This window comes from Enhydra lutris, unplaced genomic scaffold, assembly GCF_002288905.1.
Source record: "Enhydra lutris kenyoni isolate GAN:26980312 unplaced genomic scaffold, ASM228890v2 scaffoldscaffold2, whole genome shotgun sequence".
In the NCBI taxonomy this organism is placed as follows: Eukaryota; Metazoa; Chordata; class Mammalia; order Carnivora; family Mustelidae; genus Enhydra; species Enhydra lutris.
The window spans coordinates 55,738,934-55,760,962 of record NW_019154086.1 but is presented as its reverse complement, the minus strand read 5'-3'; the positions used below and the strand labels follow the sequence as shown (position 1 = coordinate 55,760,962).

At 47.8% G+C, this 22,029-nt stretch overlaps 1 protein-coding gene across 1 annotated transcript; it reads left to right on the top strand.

The window, feature by feature from the left end:
* Positions 1 to 141: 141 nt before the first annotated feature.
* Positions 142 to 14,648, top strand: LOC111149329 (transgelin 3). The gene is made up of 4 exons (XM_022506326.1): positions 142 to 429; positions 1,576 to 1,750; positions 12,597 to 12,699; positions 14,163 to 14,648. The coding sequence occupies exons 1-4, from the start codon at positions 250 to 252 to the stop codon at positions 14,302 to 14,304; spliced, it is 600 nt and encodes a 199-aa protein (XP_022362034.1). The 5' UTR covers positions 142 to 249; the 3' UTR covers positions 14,305 to 14,648.
* Positions 14,649 to 22,029: the final 7,381 nt, after the last annotated feature.

Here is a 22,029-nt window from a genome sequence, read left to right as displayed (position 1 = left end):
CCCCTGGACCAGCAGGGGCTTTATTCTAGAGTCACCGGCGCGTGGCTGCGCTGTTCTTTCGCGTTGGTAGGTGAAACCCCAGCGGCTTCATTGGCTCCTCGATTTAAACCACGCCCGGCTTTCTGCCCGCTCCTGCTGCTGCTGGGCCAGACCGCCCAGCCCCGCACGTCCCAGCCCCGCTCGCAGGGAGCCCGGGGCCGCCGCTGCTATTGTGTGGATGCCGCGCGTGTCCTCTCTTGTCTTCCAGAGATGGCTAACCGGGGCCCGAGCTACGGCTTAAGCCGAGAGGTGCAGGAGAAGATCGAGCAGAAGTACGACGCGGACCTGGAGAACAAGCTGGTGGACTGGATCATCCTGCAGTGCGCCGAGGACATAGAGCACCCGCCCCCCGGCCGGGCTCATTTTCAGCAATGGTTAATGGACGGGACGGTAAGGCCGGAGCGGTCTTGCTTGCCGGGGCAGTGGGCTGGGAAGCCCTCCAGGGCTTTCCTCTTCCAAGGCGAGGCTGCGGAAGGGGCTGCGGCTGCCAGTCTCTGTGTCTCCCCGGGTGGGCACGGGCATGCCTTTATTCCTCAGGGTTGAGGAGCTGGGCTCCCGCACAATTCCCTAGTTGGCTTAGAGGATTCTGCGCCCACCGGATACAGGGCAGCTTCCTTTGGAGTTCTTGCCAAATTAGAAGCCTTTTTGCTTTTTCCAGTGGGAATAGAAATAAGGATTTCCCTTCCCTTTCTCCAGGTTTTGGGTCCCTCAGCTCTTGGAGAGTTATTTCCCCTCCCCGCCCAGGGAATGGGTTAGTTACAAAGTACAACAAAGGAAGGGGTCAGGGAGACTAAACACCTTCCCATCCTTCCCTTCTGTCTGGGAGCCCTGCTGCCTGGGGGTCCCGAATGTCTGTTGAATGCATGGGTTCTCGAGAAACTGAAGGGAATCCTTATTTGAGAACTGCTTTTCTGATCAGAGGCTCTGGTGTGTTTGGGGGCTGGGGACTGCTGATTCCCACAAGCCCAGCTTTTCCCTGCAGGCTGTGATTTACTGTTACGTAACAGCTGCTCCCTGCTTCTGCCGGGTTTCCCAGGACTTGGGTTAGGGGCAACTAGGAGGATGGTACCTGGTTCGGTTATTTTATACATCGTTGGCACATATGCGATGAATTATTGAAGCCTGATTCTGATATGCCTTTTGATAGAAGACATAGTATTAGATTCTATTATTTGACTTCCCCTCCCTCCCTTGAAAATCTGCAATCACGGTCTCATCACCACACATTTTTCCCTATTTGTAAACATTCTTTCCCTCCTCCAGAGGAAGGAAGGGAGGAGCAAGGAGGGAAGGGGATTCCTAGGCTGCAGGACCTGCTTGGAGTCTGGAACAGCTCAGGGAGTGAGGCCGCCTGGGTCTTTGGGATTTGGCATGGGAACCCGGCCACCCAGCCCTGAGCCAGTGCCTTCCTAGGGCGCAAGAATTGTTCCAGCCCAAACCTGTAAGCTGCGCCCTGTAGGGCCTGGATTCACTTGCATCCGTGATGGGATACGTACAAAAAGAAATCCTGATTTTGTCTCCCCTTTCTCCCTTCAGGTCCTGTGCAAGCTGATAAACAGTCTATACCCACCAGGACAGGAGCCCATTCCCAAGATCTCCGAGTCAAAGATGGCTTTTAAGCAGATGGAGCAAATCTCCCAGTTCCTAAAAGCTGCAGAGATCTACGGTGTCAGGACCACGGACATTTTTCAGACGGTGGATCTGTGGGAAGGTAAACAGCCCTTGGGCCTTTGGGATTGCCCCCCCTCCCCCTCTACTTTGTCCATCTCTTTGTGAAACCTGCTCCCAGTGTTCTTCCCTGGGCCCATGTGTGCCCCTGTGGTGGGGAGCGCAGTGGGGTGGGGTTATCCGCTGCCCGGACCCAGGGGCTCTGTTAGCCTACCCCTTTGTGATGAGCTATTGAAAAGAGTCCCCTCCTCTGAGGGAACACACACTCCGAGGACATCAGCAAACTAGGGTGGAAACGGAGGCCTCCGCTGCGAGGAAGCTAAAATGGTTACATGGATGTCGTTCGTTCCCATGACCCCTCCCACAACGTACTCTTGGAGAACAAATGGTAGCTCCTGGAAGAGAAGGGGGGTGGTAAGCATGCTTCTGACTCACCAGCGGCGGGGCTTCCAGACAAAGCCGCCAGGCGCAGTTGTGTCATTCAATCTGAGAAAGCAAGAGCACCCCGACCTTTTACTAAACTGTTGTCAGAGGGCTTGGGGACTCACCTTCCAGATATGTATTCCGCTCAGGAAGTGTGACACATAATTCTTTCTTTCACATTTGTGACTTGACTGAAGGAGTCTTATGAGGCATAAAAATCAAATCCCATTTCTGGACGTACTTAACCAACCACCATTATCGGGGAAAATGTTGTGACTGGAGACAGTGTCCAAGAATTTGAGACCCATGGTTATAGGGCCTCGTGTCCCCCTTGAGCCCAAATGTGTGTGCCCCTCCATGCAACTGTCCCATGCGAAGCCGGCCAGGCTCTGGAGGTACAGAGCCTCATGCTCGCTGGCCCTGGGTGTTATCAGCGGTTCTACCCATAGGACACCCAGTGCAGTGGTATTTCCTGTGTCTTTCACATGCCAGTTATTAGAATCCCAAGACCCCCGTCAGGTTACCTGTGTTTGCCATTATGGAGGAACTCAGATATCCGGTCCTTTGGGACTGGCGTGGGACTTTGGGGATGTTCACCTCCACGTCCTCGTGGATGTCACAGGTGAGGCTTGGTTTCTGCTCTTTAGATCAAAACGAGGATGATTTTCCCAGCAATAAAGATAGTGGTGCCTGTGGACGGTTTCCCATGCAGGAGGCAGGTGGAAGGCATTTACTGTGTATTGCCAATCAGTACTCCTACAATTCTATGGGGTGTTGTTAACTTCCCCATTTCCTAGAAGACGATGCTGAAGCTTGCCTGTAATTACTTGTTCCACCATATGGCCAGGAACTAGCAGCAGAGGGGGGACTCAAAGCTGGTCTCTCTGATGCTGGGAGGATAGGGCCTCAACCCGTAAGCCGTGCCATGCTCTGACCGTCTCTGTCTCCTTCACCTGCACCAGGAGCGGGTTGTTGTATCCCAGCAGTGACTGAGGAAGACGGAGATGAGGGGGTAGAGTCAGGGGTCTGTGGGACAGAATGATGGAGCCCCCGCACTAGGCAGTTCTTGTGAATAGAAGAGTGAGCCCCCCAGGTACAGAAAGTGTGTAGGAAGAGGAAGAAAGTGGGAGGTCTGTGGGAGATGGGGACCCCGAGTGTGCTTTCCCGTCTTTACGTGACTGAGGCTGTTTACTTGCCTTTGCACGTTTATCCAAGACCATGCAGGGAAACTTTATCTCCAGGAGGGGCTGGCAGTGAAGAGGAGGGTTCGAGGGAGCACTGGATCCCTGATTACAGAGCAGGGGGAGGTCTACAGCGCCTGCCCCAGCCATGTATGTTCATACTTCTTAAGGGAAAGGGAGGTCAAGAAGCAGAAGGGAGACTGACTGTGGCAGCCCAAGGTAGGGTAGTAGACGGGCAGGCTCCAGGCCAGGTTAATGCTGCTAGAAAACAGGAGATGAGGCAGACACTGAGGAGTCTCATCTTCGGGGGGAAAAAGTATGGACCTTGAGAGGCAAAGAAGGGGACTCCCTCCAAGGTGTCGTGGCTGACCTGGCATGTAGGTAGGCATGGCTGACAATAGGAAAGTGGATGCTCAGGGGTGTCCAAATGGCCTCTGGCGGCCCCCTCCATGGGACACTGAGGACTGAGGTTCAGGAAGAGTCCTAAGCATTATAGGGGATGTTCAGGATCACTGACAGAGGCTCAGGCCAGGGCTGGTTACCGTACCGTGGGGCGAGGGGTGGCAAGGCAGGTGGCTCTGGGCAGAGAAGGGAGGGGCAGAGCTGCCTCGAGCAAGGCCAGGGTGAGACCCGTCGGACAGCAGAGTGGACCAAGGGATGAGACTGGGTCCTTTCTGCCAGAGCCCACAGTGGCTCATGTTTGGGGAGGAGCAACCAGAGGGCTGGCATGTGTCTGCGTGCCTATGAGGGTGTGCGTGTTTATACATACAGCTATTGAATTAGCCGTTTGCTTAGCTCCCTGCCACATTTTCCCAGCGTTCTGCCGGTGGTTTTCAGTTTATTGCTATTCACCCCCGATTCCATGCCCTGTGGCTGTGGTGGCTGTGGCTGCCGCCAGTCCAACCTTCTTCACCTGGGGACTTCTTTTCCTCCTCTGCTTCCTGCTCCCCGTCTTCCCTGTTTGGCATCTTCCCAGCAGGGGTCTGTTGCCCTTGGCCACCCAGTGACTCCATGGGGCTCTGATGTTGTAGATGAATAAAGCCGCAGGAGCCGCAAACCCAGGCTTGCCGAGTGCCTTCTCATTTGGGGTTCTGTTTTTTAGAGAGGCAGGCGCCCTGGATGGACCCATTGTCCTGAAACCCCTTTTAGAGGCACAGTCGAATGTTTGAAATGGACTTGGGAGCTACCAGAATAAAAGGTTCAGAGCTTTGAAAAGGACATCAGGGCTCAATGGCCCAGAAAACAACCCAAGCACAGGGATATTAGAGACAAAGCTACTAAGGTTCCCCTGGGAGGAAGCTGGGGGTGAGCAATCCCTTTCAGGGCTGGGGAAGAAGCGAGGGCTGAGGGCCGCTTAGAGGACTGGAGAAGTCCTTCTCTTGGATGATGGAAGCTCAATGCCTGGCAGGTTCCGGATTTGCCACGGGCACCCGGAAGGGGTGTCTCAACTGCCCATGACTCAGGTGAGCAACATCAGTGTCTTTCCTGTGGAGGGAAAGTGAGAAGGAGAAAAGGAAGAATCAGGAAAAGGAGGTGTGTGAGAGAGACAGAGACAGAGAGAGAATGAGAGAGAACACGTGAGAGCTAGGGAATGTGCTGGTCAGAAAGACTCAAAGAAAACTTACCCTGGAAGCTGATAGAATACAGATTTCTGAGTCAGAAATTAGACTGCCTTGTTCACATCTCAACTCCACCACCTCTCAGTGAACTTTTCCAAGCTTCGACTTTCTCAGCTGTAAAATGGGGTAATAGTGTCTATTTCACAGGGTTGACATGAGGATGGAATGGGGTGATGCATTAGAAAGTACTTAGTGTAGTGGCTGGTGATCATCGAACATAATGTATGGTGGCAGTGTGAAAATGACTGTTGTCGAGGCGCCTGAGTGGCTCAGTGGGTTAAGCCTCTGCCTTCGGCTCAGGTCATGATCTCAGGGTCCTGGGATCGAGCCCCGCATCGGGGTCTCTGCTCAGCGGGGAGCCTGCTTCCCTCTCTCTGCTTGCCTCTCTGCCTACTGGTGATCTCTCTGTCAAATTAAAAAAAAAAAATCTTAAAAAAAAAAAGAAAGAAAATACTGTTGTCATTGGCCTGTTCTTTTGTAGGAGAAATGGACAATGAGGGCGGGAGGAGCAAGGCTAGAAAGACGCATGTTCTGTCTTGGAACAGATGGAGTTCGTGAATGGTTTCAGGCAGAAGCTGGTGGGGTTGCCTGGATGACATTTTCTCTCTGTCATCGGTGGTGTCTTCACTGCATCAGCCATTTCTCCATCACGGAGGGGCTGGCTTTGCACGTCTCCTTTTTGTCTTTTTTCCATCTCGTGGTCATTACCCTCCTGATGTCTTTCCGTGCAGTATATGGCTTTGCCAATTCCAGACCCCAGAGATCTTTTTTTTTTTTAAAGATTTTATTTATTTATTTGACAGAGATCACAAGAAGGCAGAGAGGCGGGCGGAGAGAGAGGGGGAAGCGGGCTCCCTGCTGAGCAGAGAGCCCAATGTGGGGCTCGATCCCAGGACCCTGGGATCATGACCTGAGCCGAAGGCAGAGGCTTTAACCCACTGAGCCACCCAGGTGCCCCAAGACCCTAGAGATCTTGGTGGAAAGAGCATGAGTTTGGAGTCAGGCAGATGGGTTGAAACTACTTCTGCATCCCAGCTTTGTCAACTTGTTTACGTGCTTAGCTTCTGAGAGTCTCAGTTTCCTTCTCTGTAAGTAGGTCTAGTGTCTTTCTCAGAGGGTTCTTGTAAGGACTAAATGTGTAAAATGCCTAGCACAATGCCTGGCTAATAGACACCCAATACATATTGGCTTCCTTCCCCTATTACAAGCCCACCAGCAACTAACCTTTTGGTTTCTTGGCATCACCACACAGTGAGCAAGCCTTAGGCAGGGAGAATTCTAGAATGCTCGAGCAGGCAAGACTCAAAGATCAATCCAGTCTGATGACTTTTCTCAGCCGTCCTACTGACAAGGGTCCTGGACGTGTGGTTCTGCCCTGGCTCCCTGTTCCCCTTCCATGATGACAAGGAGTTAGGGAGGAGTGTAGTGTATATTGGGGATAGGACTGCCTGGAAGGTCCAAATATACTCCCTGGGGAGGTGCTGCTGTGTGTGTCATTCCTTCACAGCAAGAGCTATGAGATTTCACCCAACTTGAGAGACATTTTGGGATCTTGTGAGGTACCTGTAGTGACCTGAGTCATCCCACATGCCTGTTGTGAGCAGCCTCCTTTTCCGTCAGAAGAGCTGCCAGCGCCGCTCCCACAAGTGCTGCTCGTGATCATGTTTGGCAGGGTTTTCCTTCAGCAGTGGTTCCCAGCCTCCGGGGCCCATCAGAATCACCTGGCAGGCTTAGAAAAACACAGCCCCAGAATTTCTGAGGCATTAAATCTGGGGTAAGACCCAGGAATTTGGTTTCATACCAATTCATAGGTGATGCTATTTCTGCTGGCCTGGGAACCCCACTTTGAGAACCACCACCTGACAGAGTGTCCCCAGGAAGGCAAGCAACAAAAATTTATAAAACTCACAGAGCAGGCCCATTCTGTTCTCTGACCTTTCTCCTTTGACCTCTACCTTGAGTAGCGAACTGGGGTCATGCCTAAGTTATTACTCAGGGAAATAAGAAATGGTTCCAGAAAGATGAAAAAGGTCAGTATTCCAGGAATAACAAAGATGAGTTAAGGCTGATTAAAAAAAAGAAAGAAAGAAAAGAAAAGAAATGGAAGTAGCTCTGAAGCAAAGAGTTTGGACTACAAACTGTAAAAAAAACTTTCAGTATTGAAAGTAGAATGTCCAGTCTGATATCACCCACCCAAATGACCTTTCTCTGGTCTTTTTTATTTCTCTTTCACCCTTCTGATTATTTTTTTCTTCCCAAAGACATACATAAGATATCATGAAAGTAATAAACAAAATTCAAGAGAGAGAAAATCCTTGTTTAAGTATCCCTGGTGGTGGGACGCCTGGGTGGCTCAGTTAAGCATCCAACTCCTTTTTTTTTTTTTTAAGATTTTATTTATTTATTTGACAGACAAAGATCACAAATAGGCAGAGAGGCAGGCAGAGAGAGAGAGGGGGAAGCAGGCTTGAGCACGATGTGGGGCTTGATCCCAGGACCCTGAGATCATGACCTGAGCTGAAGGCAGAGGCTTTAACCCACTGAGCCACCCAGGCGCCCCCCAGGTGCCAATTCTTGATCTTAGCTCAGGTCTTGATCTCAGCTCAGGTCTTGATGTCAGGGTCTCAAGTTCAAGCCCCACACTGGGTTAAAAAAAAAAAAAAATCCCAGTTGGAGGTGGGGCAGTGACCTGACAATACAGCACCCTTTGCCCCAGCCCTCAGAGGTTATCATTTCATAGTCAGGAGGGCAAGACCACACCTGGGGAAACACATTCTGTGATAAGGCAGGAGAAAGGGCACACCCAGATATGGAGACTCTGAGAAAAGGCTGGCCAGCTGAGATGAGGGAGACTACTGTGCCGCACCACTGTCTCATTTTCCACAATTCCAAATCTCGTATCAGCCCCTCCCATAAGAGGAGGCTAGAAGAGTCCTCGTTGCCCGATCAAAACGCTGAGCTGATGCTGAGCTGTTCGTGGACCTGGTGCCTCCTACTCCCTGTGTCACTTCCCCTTTTAATGACCAGTGGTCTCATTTTTAGGTCACCACCAAGGACTCAGCATCTAGAAAATCCCCAGCACTTTTAAGACCGTTCTTTTTTTTCTCGGAAGAAAAGCCTTCAGCAGCGGTTTTCAAGTTGTCTTGCCAAATATCTTTGGTAGCTCTCAGGAAGCAAAGAGATTGCATGGTGCCAGGATTCTGAGCTGGCTCCCGACTTCGATCAGAGCCCTTCTAATTATTGACTTTACCATTTGATTTTGTGGGAGATAGCTCTGAAGGGAGGAGTTATTGCTTAAGGAATGTTACGTAGTAACTTACCATGTGCCAGACATGACGATGTTTTTAAAAAAACCGGAAAACTAGGGCTCCTGGGTGGCTCAGTGGGTTAAGCCTCTGCCTTCAGCTCAGGTCATGATCTCAGGGTGCTGGGATTGAGTCCTGCATCAGGCTCTCTGCTCAGCAGGGAGCCTGCTTCCCCTCTCATTCTGCCTGTCTCTCTGCCTACTTGTGATCTCTCTCTCTCTCTCTCTCTCTGTCAAATAAATAAAAAATAATATCTTAAAAAAAAAAAAAAAAAGGAAAACCAAAGTGCCAGGGCAGGGGTGCCTATCCATCTGGCTGTATCAGAATCATCCCAGGAGATCGCTCTAGAATCTGACTGTTAAGAACAGTCTAGTTTGAGAGTCATCATGTTTCTCAAACTTACCCGATGGTATTAACTGCCTAGGGAGATGATTAAAAATATGAAATTCCAGAGCTTCCACCCCATGCCTGCCGAATTTCCCATCTCTCAGGGGAGTGATGTCAAAATTCATATTTTTGAGGAGATCTCCCCCACAGCATCTCATAAGTAGTCCAAGAGGCTTGGAAAAACTCCTGAAGTGATATGTTCTAGGCGGGTGATGACAAGATTCACAGATGCTCCTTGACCTCGTTGTTCCTCTAGACATTGAGTATGTGACCCCAAGTTACAGAAAGTCTTTGCAAATGGCCCCCTCTCTCCAGCAACATGGGATCTGGAATTCTGAACTGGTAAGAGACAGGAGGCTAGAAAAGGACCCTCGGGCCATTCCACCAATCCGAGAATGCTGGAGCTCCTCATAAGGAACATCTGTTAGAAAGCAAACCAGACACGTCAGGAAAGTCAGCTAGACAAGGTAGAGAGGCAGATTTCTGTTCATAGTGTTACTTAGAATCTTGGCAATGAAAAACTTGACTGGCACGCTGATGGGGGACTCTACCCCTGCCAACTCTTCCTCTTGCTATAACCTTATTTGAGTTGAGACCTGGAGAAATTGTTCCAGACAAAAACACTCAAAGACTTTACCAAGGGTTGGTACCCTTGTGCTAATGGGCACCAAGGACTGTGACCCAGTTTTGTCCCCCTGTGCATTCCCTTTAGCCTTGGCACTGAAGCAGCCACTGCCACCCCTTCAGATCATCTCTGATCACTGAGGAACGTGGCATCCCAACCACCCTGTGATGGGGACCCATGGGAGACGGTGGCCTGGTGGACAGTTTGCAGACTTTGCATTCCGACACCTGAGCCAGAGTCGGGCTCTGGTTTACTTGCTGAGTGACTGGACATGTTCACTAACCTCCCTGAATTAGGTTTCCCATCCCTACACCGGAGGCAATAATATCAATTCCATTGGGTTGATGTCATGTATAATAAAGTGTCTAGCCTTGAATTTATAGCAAATCTCTCTCCTTGGGACATTTCTTAAGAAAAACTTCTCCAGGGCACCTGGGTGGTTCAGTGGGTTAAAGCTTCTGCCTTTGGCTCAGGTCGTGATCTCGGGGTCTTGGAATCGGGTCCTGCATCAGACTCTCTGCTCAGCAGGGAGCCTGCTTCCCCCTCTCCTTCTCTGCCTGCCTCTCTGCCTACTTGTGATCTCTGTCTGTCAAACTAAAAAAAAAAAAAAAAAAAAAGAAAAACTTCTCCATTGTGTCCCTGTTAAATACAGAACTCCTTCCCTAGCTTCTTCTGCCCCCAATCATGTCGTTGCTCCCTCTTCCATGCTCCAGGGTGAGGGTGGGTGGGTTGCTGGATGTCTTACCGTTGCCCCCAACGTTCTTCTCTCGTTCCTGCCTGGGTCCATGCGGTATGCACACCAGCTAGCGACTCCGGAAGGAGGCTGGGTGTATGCACTAACACAGCTCGCTGCTGTGCCCGTGGCCGCGGGGTCCTATCTGTGGCTGACTTGCTGGGTGTCAGGTTGCACAGTGCCCAGCTCCAGGGCTCAGCAGACCTGCTCTTTCCATCCAGCAGAAACAGACATCCTGTGTGCTCCTTGTACAGAGCAGAGCTAAGTGATGCACTCTAACCTTCCTGAATCTCCCTGTGTTTAATCATTGTTCTAGGCTCCCTTCACTGGCTCGCTATTTAAAGAGCAGACCCTCTCCCTATCTCTTTCCAGAGTGATCCTTCAGAATATTATCACTACAGCTCTAGTAAAAAAAAAAAAAAAAAAAAAAAAAAGGATCGCATTACACAGTGATGATTAGAGAAAAGCTTTTTATCTGTGGCGAGAAGTCACTCTCGTAACCACCTCGGGGCTTGCTCTCGTGTCTCACTATTCCCTGTGCCCTCCTCCGCCCATCTGCTGCCACAGACTCTGACCTGCACCACCCCCACCCCCACCCCCAGCCGCTCTTGCACCCGGGGCCTCTCCTCTGACAGCTCTGCCTCCAGGCAGCTGTCTGCCAACCGCCCTCGCCTCAGAATCCCGGAAATCACCCTGCGGTTAATGGGGTGGGGAAGAAAAGTGAGGGAAGGAGGATCTGCTGTCTCTCTCTCCTCGTTGAATAGATGGACATCCTGAACGGAACCTCCTCTGTGGGCCTTAATGGTTTGTTTCATGAGAGTTTTACTCCGGTCTTGCTCTCCGTCTGCCTCTCTCCTGTAATTCTGTATTCCCTGGTGACCGAGCTGCAGGAGCCCGGCTGAGAAGACCACAGATGGTTCACTCAGTGCAAAGTGGGCCTTTTTTTTTTAAAGATTTATTTATTTGAGAGTGAGAGGGAGCGAGGGCATGAATGGAGGAGGGAGCAGAGGGAGTGGATCTCAAGCAGACTCTCCGCTGAGCATGGAGCCTGAGATCTCAACCTGAGCCGAGACTGAACATCAAAGGCTTCACAGACTGAGCCCCCCCCAGGCGCCCCCAAGGAGGGCCTTCTAGTATTTCTTTCTTTCTTTTAAAGATTTTATTTATTTAGGGTGCCTGGGTGGCTCAGTGGGTTAAGCCTCTGCCTTCAGCTCAGGTCATGATCTCAGGGTCCCGGGATCGAGTCCCGCATCGGGCTCTCTGCTTAGCAGAGAGCCTGCTTCCCCCCCTCTCTCTGTCTGCCTCCCTGCCTACTTGTGATCTCTTTCTCTCTCTCTCTCTCTCTGTCAAATTAAAAAAAAAATTAAAAAAAAAGATTTTATTTATTTATTTGACACAGAGAGAGAGTGAGAGAGATCACAAGTAGGCAGAGAGGCAGACAGAGAGGGGAAGCAGGCTCCCTGCTGAGCAGGGGCTCAATTGAGCGGGGCTCAATCCCAGGACCCTGAGATCATGACCTGAGCCGAAGACAGAGGCTTAACCCAATGAGCCATCCAGATGCTCCGACACTTGCCGTTAACTTTCATAGCTTGACCCGCCCCCCTACCTGCCCTGCTGAACGCTGCTCTGTGCCTTGAGCTTTGCTCTCCACACTCCACACATCTGGTTCTCAGTCGGCGCTGACCGCACGGTAGCATCTTTCCCAGTCCAGGGCCTGGCAGTCAGCTGGAAGGGAGGAAAGGCAGAAAGACAGGAGGAACAGGCTGACTCGTAGGGCCAGTGGCCTTCTCTGTGGGTTCAGGGCCACTGGGCTCCTCAGATAACCATGTTCCTTCTCCCACTGTGTGAAGGGGGACAACACACACACATCTCTCTCTCTCTCTCTCTCTCTCTCACACACACACACACACACACACACACACACGCCCCACAAGCCAGCTATGTATCATCTCCGGTTAGCTCCTTCCAGGCTGCACAAAATAAAGGGCCTCTCGTTTGTGTCACATCGAGTGCTTTCTGTGTTGATTGGCTTTCCTTCGCGTGCGCGTCTCCAGCCCCGAGAGCCAAGTGAGTACTTCATGGGAGGCACTTGGGTGATTTTAGACCCGTTTAACCCAGAGAAAGTGAAAGAGAGGAGGCACCTGGGGTTAGGCGCATTTAAGTCATCCCAAAACAACTTCTTTCTAGTTTCCTCCCCGCCCCCCACTTCAGTCCTGAGGAAAATTCTCTTCTGTGGACCAGCTTGCAAGCCTAGCCACAGGCTTTCCCCTAGCCACAGCCTCTAGAACCCATGGAGGCGAGGGCCTCTGCCCAGGGTAGGGACCTCCCTGTATCTGAACAGATAGGAGTTTGGAATGTTTTACTCATATGGCAACTCTGTAAGGATGAGAAACTGGGCAAGTCACACAGAGAGTAGGAAGGTGATTTTTTGATCCCTCCTGGGAAGTTCTGCTACAGTTATCTTCAGGGCTTAGAGAAGCGTTTGCTGTCCCCCTCCCTGGGATGGGATTGCCGACAGCCTCCTATCAGAACTTCCTTTCCAGAGGGCCGGCCCCATCCTTCCAGATTCCTCAGCCCTGACACAGGCTTGGCCCTCATTTCTCTGTTGGCTTGCAGGGAAGGACATGGCAGCCGTGCAGAGGACGCTGATGGCTCTCGGCAGCGTCGCGGTCACCAAGGATGATGGCTGTTATCGGGGAGAGCCATCCTGGTTTCACAGGTGAGTATCACTTCCTGCTTCCTTGTACCCCGCTGACCCCCAGCAGAGGAAGATCCTACCAGAGAGAGCATCTGAAGCCTCAGAGGTTGTTACGACATAAAGTCCTTATGTCCTTATCCTGGTCCCCCAGCTGATACCTGAGAGTGAGGAAAGACCCATGCTGCCATGAGGCCAACAGCCCACCCAGGGCAGAATTGGTTGAGTGTTTCCTGCTAGATACTGGGCCCTCGGGCTTGGGCCATGCTCTTTCTCAAGAGGCCGAGTAGGACTGGCTGGTTTTTCTCAGAGGGGGCTTGAGCTCTGAACTTGGTTTTATTATGATCTAAGAAGCCCCAAGTCAACTCATTTATCCATTTATTCTTGCTCTCGATGAAGGGAAAATGTGCCCTGGTTTGTGCCTGTTGTCCCAGTGCGCTTATTGATAATGGTCACTTTCACTTTCAAGGGTGGCCTGGTCTGGATAACATCTTATGTGGTCATGTCAGTAAAGGATTTATTTTGCGGCTGTTGTTGCTGTTTTCAGGGGTGGGGGGAAGCAAGCGAACATAAACTCAACCCAGTAGCTCAGTGGGCGTTGAGGACAAAAGAGCACTTTGTAGAAGATAACTGACCCTACATTTCCCTACTCACTCCTTCTTCTTCTAGACAGTTATAAAAAAGTACAAGTTTAAATGAATCTGGTCCAAAAACCTCCTAGATACTGGCTAGTGGAAACTCCGGTTTTAGTCCCCACTTTGTTAGTGACATACCATGGTTTATATGACCCACAAAACCAAAATTACCTACTATCTGGCTCTTTACTGAAGCTTGCTGACCTCTGGCGAAGAGTACGAAGCGTTTCCTCCTTGACACCTAGGTCCTGTGGCTCTAAAACGGGAGCATTAACACTTGGACCGACACAGGGAAAGGTGGATTGGGATTAATGACCTGCTTTGTCAGAAGAGCTGTTGGTAATTTGCACAAGGGCTTGAGGTAACTGTGAGAGAGTGGGTGACAGGAAAGTTATCTGAGAGTGAAGTCTTCAGAGAGGTACCCCTAATTCTTTCATGCAAATTCTAAAAAATCATCTGGGTTCTAAGGAGTAGAGAGCTCATATATCATGCAGCATACTTGGAGTAGGCACGTAGCTCATGATAGGACCACAGCCAGGGCAGGAGCACAGTCCAGGGTAGGAGCATAGCCCGGGGTAGGACCATAGCCCAGGGTAGGAGCATAGCCCAGGGTAGGACCATAGCCCGGGGTAGGAGCATAGTTGCTATCAGTACTGTAGCTCAGTACAAGGCTTACTATTCTATTTGGTGATCTTGTGTTCTATCCAGTGACGGACAACCCCCTCCCCCCCCCCCCCCCCCCCCCCCCCCCCCTCCCCCGCCAACCCAACCCCGGTCCATTCTAACTGCATATCCTGGAAAGGGTTTGAAGACTGTCAGAATGACCTGATTCCCCTCACTTCCTCTGCCCAGGAAAGCTCAGCAGAATCGGAGAGGATTTTCAGAGGAGCAGCTTCGCCAGGGACAGAACGTAATTGGCCTGCAGATGGGCAGCAACAAGGGAGCTTCCCAGGCAGGCATGACCGGCTACGGGATGCCCAGGCAGATCATGTAAGATGCCGCCTCCAGCCTCCCAGGAGAGAGGACGAATGTTCCACACCACAGTCTCTGTGATAAAGAAATAGTTAGTCACCTTCTGACCTTCTCCTCTTTCTCGAAGCCTCCTGTTTCTGGTTTTTGCAAGTGCCGCATTTCAGCTGCAAACCCGCGTTGCCCACTGCTGCCACCTTGCGTTCATGTAGAACTATGCAAAGACTCCGCCTCCTCTTCCTGAGCTCCTCCTTGGCCCCAGAGTCGCCTTTTGTCTGATTATTTATTTATTTATTTGCCAAAAAAAAATGCCCCCTCCTCAACTTACTAGAACACACCTAATAAACAAATTAGTCTTGTGGCTTCAAACGTAAAGTTCGTTCTTCGGGGCAGCGTCTCGGCAGGCAGGGCTGGCTTTCATTCGCTCACGGGGCCCGCAGGATGGAAATGAGTCCAAGCTGTTAGGTGGGAGCTTTGAGGAAGCCCTAAGAAGGTTGTGTTGTTTATCTTGGCAATGGCAGTAGACGTCTAAGGCGTTTAGGGATAGTTTTGCCCACTCTGACAGTCTACAGCCATGAGTTCAGCAGCAAGCTCTTTGATCCCCTGGTTCAAATTTCCTATCTTGTGCTTAAGATGCTAGAATCTGAGCAGCTGGTGGGGGTGGGGGTGGGGTAGGGGGGTGGGGATGGGAAGGTTGCGAAGGGAGTGGGGGACACGGGAATGAGCGAACCCAAACCCCAGTTGTTTAAGGGGCTCGCATATGATGCCCACGAAGTATTTGCTGGATGGGTGGTTTTACCAAATGGATGGGTGATTGTTGAAGGAAAGAGCAGTTGTCACTTCCCAACCAATAATCTTCCCCCAGCAGCGAGACCCTGGCTCTGATGCCCACACTGATACAGTTTCTTCAGAAGCCAGGAGTTAGAGGCCCGTGTTGATTGTTCCCTTACACTCATTTAGAGGATCTAAATCCCTAAACCGGTTGGATATTGCCTAAGGCTGAGCTTTAGCTAAGATGGGATAGGTTCTACAGATTCTGTCAGCCATATAAAAATTAAGAAGGCTAATAAGCCTTGGGACCACCCAACTTAATCTTATTCTTTCTTACCAGCAGAAGCAAGAAAAAAGTCATGCATTTATTAAGAAAATAAGGCGTCATATCCATATAATGCACTGTTAATTAAAAAGGAAAGACAAAAACAAACGAAACTGTGGATATTGTCACCCTGTAATGGTTTGGAGGGTGGCTTTCAAACTGTGTTTTCTGCAGTTCTAGGCTTCCATAGAGATTTCTATGGGATCCCCATGGGGGGGGTGGGCAGCATTGCTTATAAGAGGCAAAATCCTGGGTCTCCATTCCTTCTTCAGTAAGAGCATCATGGATCTTATCTATTTTATATATTAGGATTCAGCATAAGATTTTAAAAGACTTTAAATATTATCAAAACAAAACAAAACAAGAATCAGTAAAGGAAATGAGCCTGAGTCACCTAAAGGGGCTAATGTGTCCTGTAGGAGCCCTGTTGACTCTGACAGCCACTGGTGAGTTTTCTGTTTCTGGAAAGACATCACATGTGCATGGCAGCTGAACACTTACCTCGAAGTCGCCACAAAAGCAAGAGAGGAAGGTTGATGAAAACCAAAAAACTGAAATAAAACTGGGAGGGAATTCCTGGAGAGAGATGGAAGGTGGTCAGGTCCCTGTCTGGGATTGAGAGTGGGAGCGTGGGACATAGGTTTGCAAGGGGGCTGCCAGGCTTTGCCTATTCGGTTCCCCACACCACCCTGGTCCACCGCTGCTGTGCCAGAGACATGAAGAGGCAGGAAAACAGCAGAAATCAGCTCAGAGCCAGAACGAAGTAACCTACCAAATCTAGGGCAGTGAGTGAGGAGCCGGGGACTGGACTTTCTGGCACGGGGCATTTCCTCCTCTCAGCGTGAGCGCCCCAGCAGCCTCAGGCTCCCACCTCTGAGTCCCTTTGCATGAGGACAGCCTGGAGATGAGGCTGTTAACAAAAATTGAGGCCCTAGGGGGAGGAGGTGGACTGGAGAGGTAGGAGAGAGCCCAGTTTGTAATTCCAAAGACCACCTACCTCAACACAGTATTTCTAGCTCCTGAGAGTCCCCAGAAGCAATCCAAACTGGGGCCTGAGGCATTTTCCCCCTTTCCTCACTTTGTATTTGTAATCAAGGTAGCAATTTACTTCAGGGCAACGTGAGCTCACGGGCAGCATCCGGAAGACTCCTGAGGAACAAAAGTACCATCTGCCATCAAAAGACACACCTGATCACTGTTACCCCAAGAAGCAGAATCCATGGACCAGACAGAAGAATCATTTAAAAGTCATCTAATAAGTATACTAAAAATGATATGCGAAAATATCGGAAACATGAAGCAATAACCCATCATGAAGAAAAATCAACTGGGGATATAGAACATAAAAAAAAAAAATGAAATAATGGGGTGCCTGGGTGGCTCCATCTGTTAAACGGCTGCTTTTGGCTCAGGTTTTGCTCTCCAGGTCCTGGGTTCCAGCCCAAGTCATGCCAGGCTCCCTGCTGAGTGGGGAGTCTGCTTCTCCCTCTTCTTCTGCCCTACCTGCCGGCACCCCACTCCCCCCCCCCCCGCTCCTGCACATGAACTTGCTCTCTATAAATAAACAAAATCTTAAAAAAAAGTGAAATAAAGATTGAGAGTAGAATGGATAAAATGAACAAGCTAATAAGTTGGAATATCAAAACAAGGCATTCTAAAAAAAGATAGGCACAAATAAATGGTAAACACAAAAAATGTTAAGTGATATGGGTCAAAAAAAAAATCATGTAATTCGAATATTAGAAGGAAAGGAAAAAGATCAATATAGGTGAGGAAAACTCTTAAGAAATGTTTTTGAGAATTTCCTGGAAATTAAAAAAAACAACAAAAAAAAAGGACTTAAAGACTCAGTTTTAAAAGACAAAGATACCAAAAATAAATGATAGGAGTACTCAGTGGGAAACATTATAGTAAAATGTATGACCACTAAGAATAAATACAAAACTCTCAAAGGTTTTAAAAAGTAAAAGCCCATTACATATAGGGGGGGAATATCATATCAACATTGAACTTCTCAGCAGTAACCTGGAGACATAAGGTGATATTTTCGAGGAGCTGAAGGGAAAAAAGAAAACATTGAACATGTAATTTTCTACATAGCAACTAATTTTTTAAGCCCAAAAATGGAGCAAAAAGACCACCTGAAAACATAATTGCATTAAGTATTTCAATTAGAAAAATATCTTACCAGGAAAATGCTATTTGATATTTGAAAGGAGGAGAAGTTAATGAGAAAACCAGGACTAAACAACAGAGAAAGAAAAAAGTTCTTTCTTTTTCTTTCTTTCTTTCTTTTTCTTTAATTTTATTTTTTCAGTGTTCCAAGATTCATTGTTTATGCACCACACCCAGTGCTCCATGCAATACGTGCCCTCCTTAAAGAAAAAGCCTATTTATAACAATCCAGGAAAGCAGAAAGAAGAGGAAAGTGTCCTGCTTGGAGGAAATATAGAGATACTGATAAATTTAAGAAATTGTTAGGAAAAGACGAATATATTGAGTCTAACTCACTTCATGAAGCTGATTTAACACTGATTCCAGAACCCAACAAGAATAAGAAAATTACATGCTGATTCCACTTGGGAACATAGATGTGAAAAATTCTATATAAAATAATATCTAACCAACTCTAGCAGTGAATTTTAAAAATCTGTTAGAATGAACCCTTTTCTTTCTTTTTAAGAGAACTTCTGTTAAAAAATATTTTATTTATTTATTTGACAGAGAAAGAGATCACAAGTAGGCAGAGGCAGGTGGGGGGGGTGGGGGGAAGCAGGCTCCCTGCTGAGCAGAGAGCCCAATGTGGGGCTCGATCCCAGGGTCCTGGGGTCATGACCCAAGCTGAAAGCAGAGGCTTAACCCACTGAGCCACGCAGGTGCCCCTTTTTAAAATATTTTAACTGGGGGATGGGCTTTCTGGGGACCTATCCCTGGCTAGCCCTAAGTAGAAACTTGAACTCATGTCCTATTCCTTGCCTTTTCCTCTTCTAAAATCATAGAGAGATCACCTATTCCAAGCCCTAAGTTTTATTTATAATAATACTAGAGACCAAAAGTGAAATGACTTCTCCTTCATCATTTGACTAATTAATCTTTAGAAGCTTCTTTAGAAGCTTCCAGAGAAGTACTTGTTCATTTTTATTACTCAGCATTTCTGCTAATCCTAATTCTTCCTAAGCTTTATTAAGTCATGTCTTAATGTAGCATTCTATTCTTTTCCTTTATTTATGTATTCAGAAACTGTCCTGGGAACTAGCAAAAGCCACCTATGTGCTGAAGATATGGAAAAGACTAGAAAACCATTCCTGCCATCAATCAACAAGAATTTACTGAATCCCTAATATATTTATGGAATTGTATAACAAATTAGGGAGATAATGAAATACGAACATGGCTTTTAATTGGATGACTTTGTAGTCTATTGAACAAACAGAATCACTCTGCAGCTCCTTATATCCATTGCTTGTTTAAGGGCCAAATAGGAGCCATGTTCACTTGGCCTCTCTGAAGGAAAATTCTCTGGGCTGAGCTGGCCTGGGAATGTTTGCCAGAGGAGATTGAACCCAGGAACCTCTGCCTTGTGCCATCCTGGGAATGTATGGGATTCCTTATCATTTGCCCCAATCTGCCTGCACCCAACAGAGTTAAAATAATGAGGAACAGGCTTGTCCAGATTTGTCCAGACAAATCCTTGCTGGTGTCCTTGAACAGGGTCATGGTGACGTGGGAAGGACCTGTGGTACCCATGCCTGAGAGCCTTATTCCATCTTAGACCTCCAGGAGACTGAGCTAAAGGTCTGGATCTTAAAAGAAGGCATCAAAATTGTTTGTTCTCAAGTTATTTTTCAAAAGACTAATTTGGTCAGCTTTGTTAGAGTTCCCCTTGAGGTGGAATCTATAGAACTTTCCCTGGTGATGGTTTCGAGTCCACCACTGGATCAAGACAAGGAGTTCTTGGCTTCACACATCTGTTTCAACCCAGGAGCCAAGATCAAGTCTCCTGGTGATCCTGGAAATAAAAAGATTTACTAATGGCTAGTGACATCTGCAGTGTTGTGTCTGCTTGCAATGTGACCATATGTCCCACTTCTGGTTGTCTAATATGGCAGACACAGAAAGACGACTTAAGAAAATGTCTGACTCCAGGCAGACAGACTAGGCCAGAGTTGCCTGTTTTTTCTATCCCCGCTCCCACCAACAGTGACTGAGGCTGGTCTCATGTCAGAGGAAATGCAAAGCTCAATTTTCATAAAGCCTTGTTTTTGTTTTGTGCTTTTATTTCTATGCATGCTGTCATTTTAGTTATCATTTACAGAAAGCTTTAATGACATAAGAGATTGCGGCATTATTGTTGATAATAAATGTAATTGCCGTCGCCTCAAAACTGCTAATCTCACCAGTCATTAAAATGAAAATAATTCTGTTGACTATGAATCTTTCACTGCTATGGTAACAAGAAGCCCAGAGTAACTTCTGGTAGCAATATTGGTAGAAATGAGCACAACGTTCTTGCAAGTTGTTTTATATGCCTGGTCCGCTTGGACAGTTTGAAAGCTAACTGTCCCCATTCAGTCAGCCTCTTGAATGGTGCACAGTCAAGGCCATCTTTCACACGAGTTTGGTAATGCCCTCATGGTACGTGGATGAGGAGTAAGCTTAAGGTCACTATCTCCCCCGAAGAAGGATAAGTGTGGCCATTTCCCTATGCTCTCATCAGCATTATCACTTAAAAAATATGTGCACGAATGTCCTGAAAGACACCATCTGCGAATTAAGATGTTAGTGGAACCTGGTGTTCTTCCTGAGCAGCTGCAAAAGAGTTTTATGATTGCTGGGTCCTAACCCCAAATCCCAACATTCTTCATCTCTGCCAAAGAGCACATTCAATCCATGAGCTGTTCATGCTTGTTACTGACTCTGACGTACGCAGGGTCGGTAAGACAGAAGAGTCAACTGGCTAAAAAAAAAATAATAATAAAGGCAAAATATCAGACCAGAACAGAAATTATTACTTACAGAATTCAACTTGAATGTCTTAGGCAAGAGGACTAAAGCAAAATATGGTTAATTTGTCATTCAGCAAAATCAAAGATCTGATGTGGCTATAAGCCTATTATATACTCACAAAATAAATATGTCAACTTTTATGGCCCTGAGCAGAGAATGCAAAGCTATTTTGAAGAGCAAGGATAAATTTCACTATGGTTCAACTGGGTTTAGAGCGGTTATTGCTCTAGTGACCTTTATTTTAATGAAACAGATATTGAATTGCCTTCTATCGGATAAAATTAAAGATCCATGCTGGTTCCACATTCTTGGATTAATAATTCTTTGGGAGAACACTGCATCAGTCTTATGATGGAATGGGTTTGGCTCCCAGAGATTGCAAAATGAGAAAGTCTGCCTGAGAAGAAATCCTGTTTCAAAACAACTGAAGGAAAAAAATAATGAGCTAAGGGAATTTCGTTTGAAAGATATTTATTGAGAACCTACTAAGTGTCAGGCACTCTGTATAATTCATCTCTTCAAATGCATATAACAGTCCTGCAAGGGTAGTGTTTACATAGCTTTCCAGATAAGAAAAGTAAGGGTCAGAAGTTGTGAAGGACTGCCAAGTTCTCATAGCTAGTTATGGGGAAACTAGAAATTTGAACTCTGAATATGATGATTCCAGGGTTTTATGAATTCCATTATACTAAGCTGCTTTCCACATTTGAGACACACTGCTGGGCTCTGGGAGATACACAGGTGAAGACTTGGCCCCCACTGCGTTCAACCAGCATTTAATCTTTCCAGAGTAGGAACTCACAGTTCTACTTGTCTGTAATTCAGGAAAACACAAATATGTACAATTTTCTGGACCCAGCTCAAAAGATATGTTTAACTTCTTCCTGAATTCAGAGTGCCCTGGTGTATAGAGGAGCAACCAATACTTAATATCTGTCTTACATGTGAACTTATTAACTAATGTCTTACATGTGAACATTGAAAATACAACTAACTCTTCATTAGGATTATTCCTGCAAAGCTATATCAATGTTACGTAGATTTTCCCTTTTCTTTGGAATCGTTTAATTAAGGCCAGGATTAGACTAAGGTGAGTGAGACTCTCCGCTGGAGCAGAATATTTAATTTTGAGAAGCAAACTAGTCTGTAATACACCCAGCCCTGTGTGGCAAAAAGAAATAATTCTAGGGAAACTAGGTCTTTGGCAATGTTGTATTCCTTAATCCATGATAATTAGTAGATGTTCTTGATTACTATTTAATTAACACATTAGCCAAGATTTACTGAGCGCTTGCTGTATGTCAAGTCTCATGCTGCCCTTGGGCTTTTTCTAAGAACGGAGACTGCCTCAGCCGACCGGAGTTTATCACTAGGAGAGTCGGGCACTGGCGCCCCCTACTGGCGCAGCCCTGCCTCACGGCTCTGGATTACGGCCTGATACCAGCCCAGGAGACAGAGTCCAGCCTCTCCTGGTTTGGTAAAACGCTAATTTCTGCAGTGAGGCTGAGGCACCTGTACTGAGGCACTTGACAGCTGAGGATAACCGGCATTTGGCTCTGTCAAGGACTTCTGGTAACATTCACCTTGGGAAAGAAGTGCAAAGATACCACGGAAGATAAGTCTCTTTCTGGTCCACTGGAGCACATT

Coding starts and splice junctions, on each gene's coding strand:
- LOC111149329 (XM_022506326.1), top strand. CDS start 250: ATGGCTAACCGGGGCCCGAGCTACGGCTTAAGCCGAGAGGTGCAGGAG. Junction 1,751..12,596: donor GACGGTGGATCTGTGGGAAG/GTAAACAGCCCT, acceptor GTTGGCTTGCAG/GGAAGGACATGGCAGCCGTG. Junction 12,700..14,162: donor GAGCCATCCTGGTTTCACAG/GTGAGTATCACT, acceptor TCCTCTGCCCAG/GAAAGCTCAGCAGAATCGGA.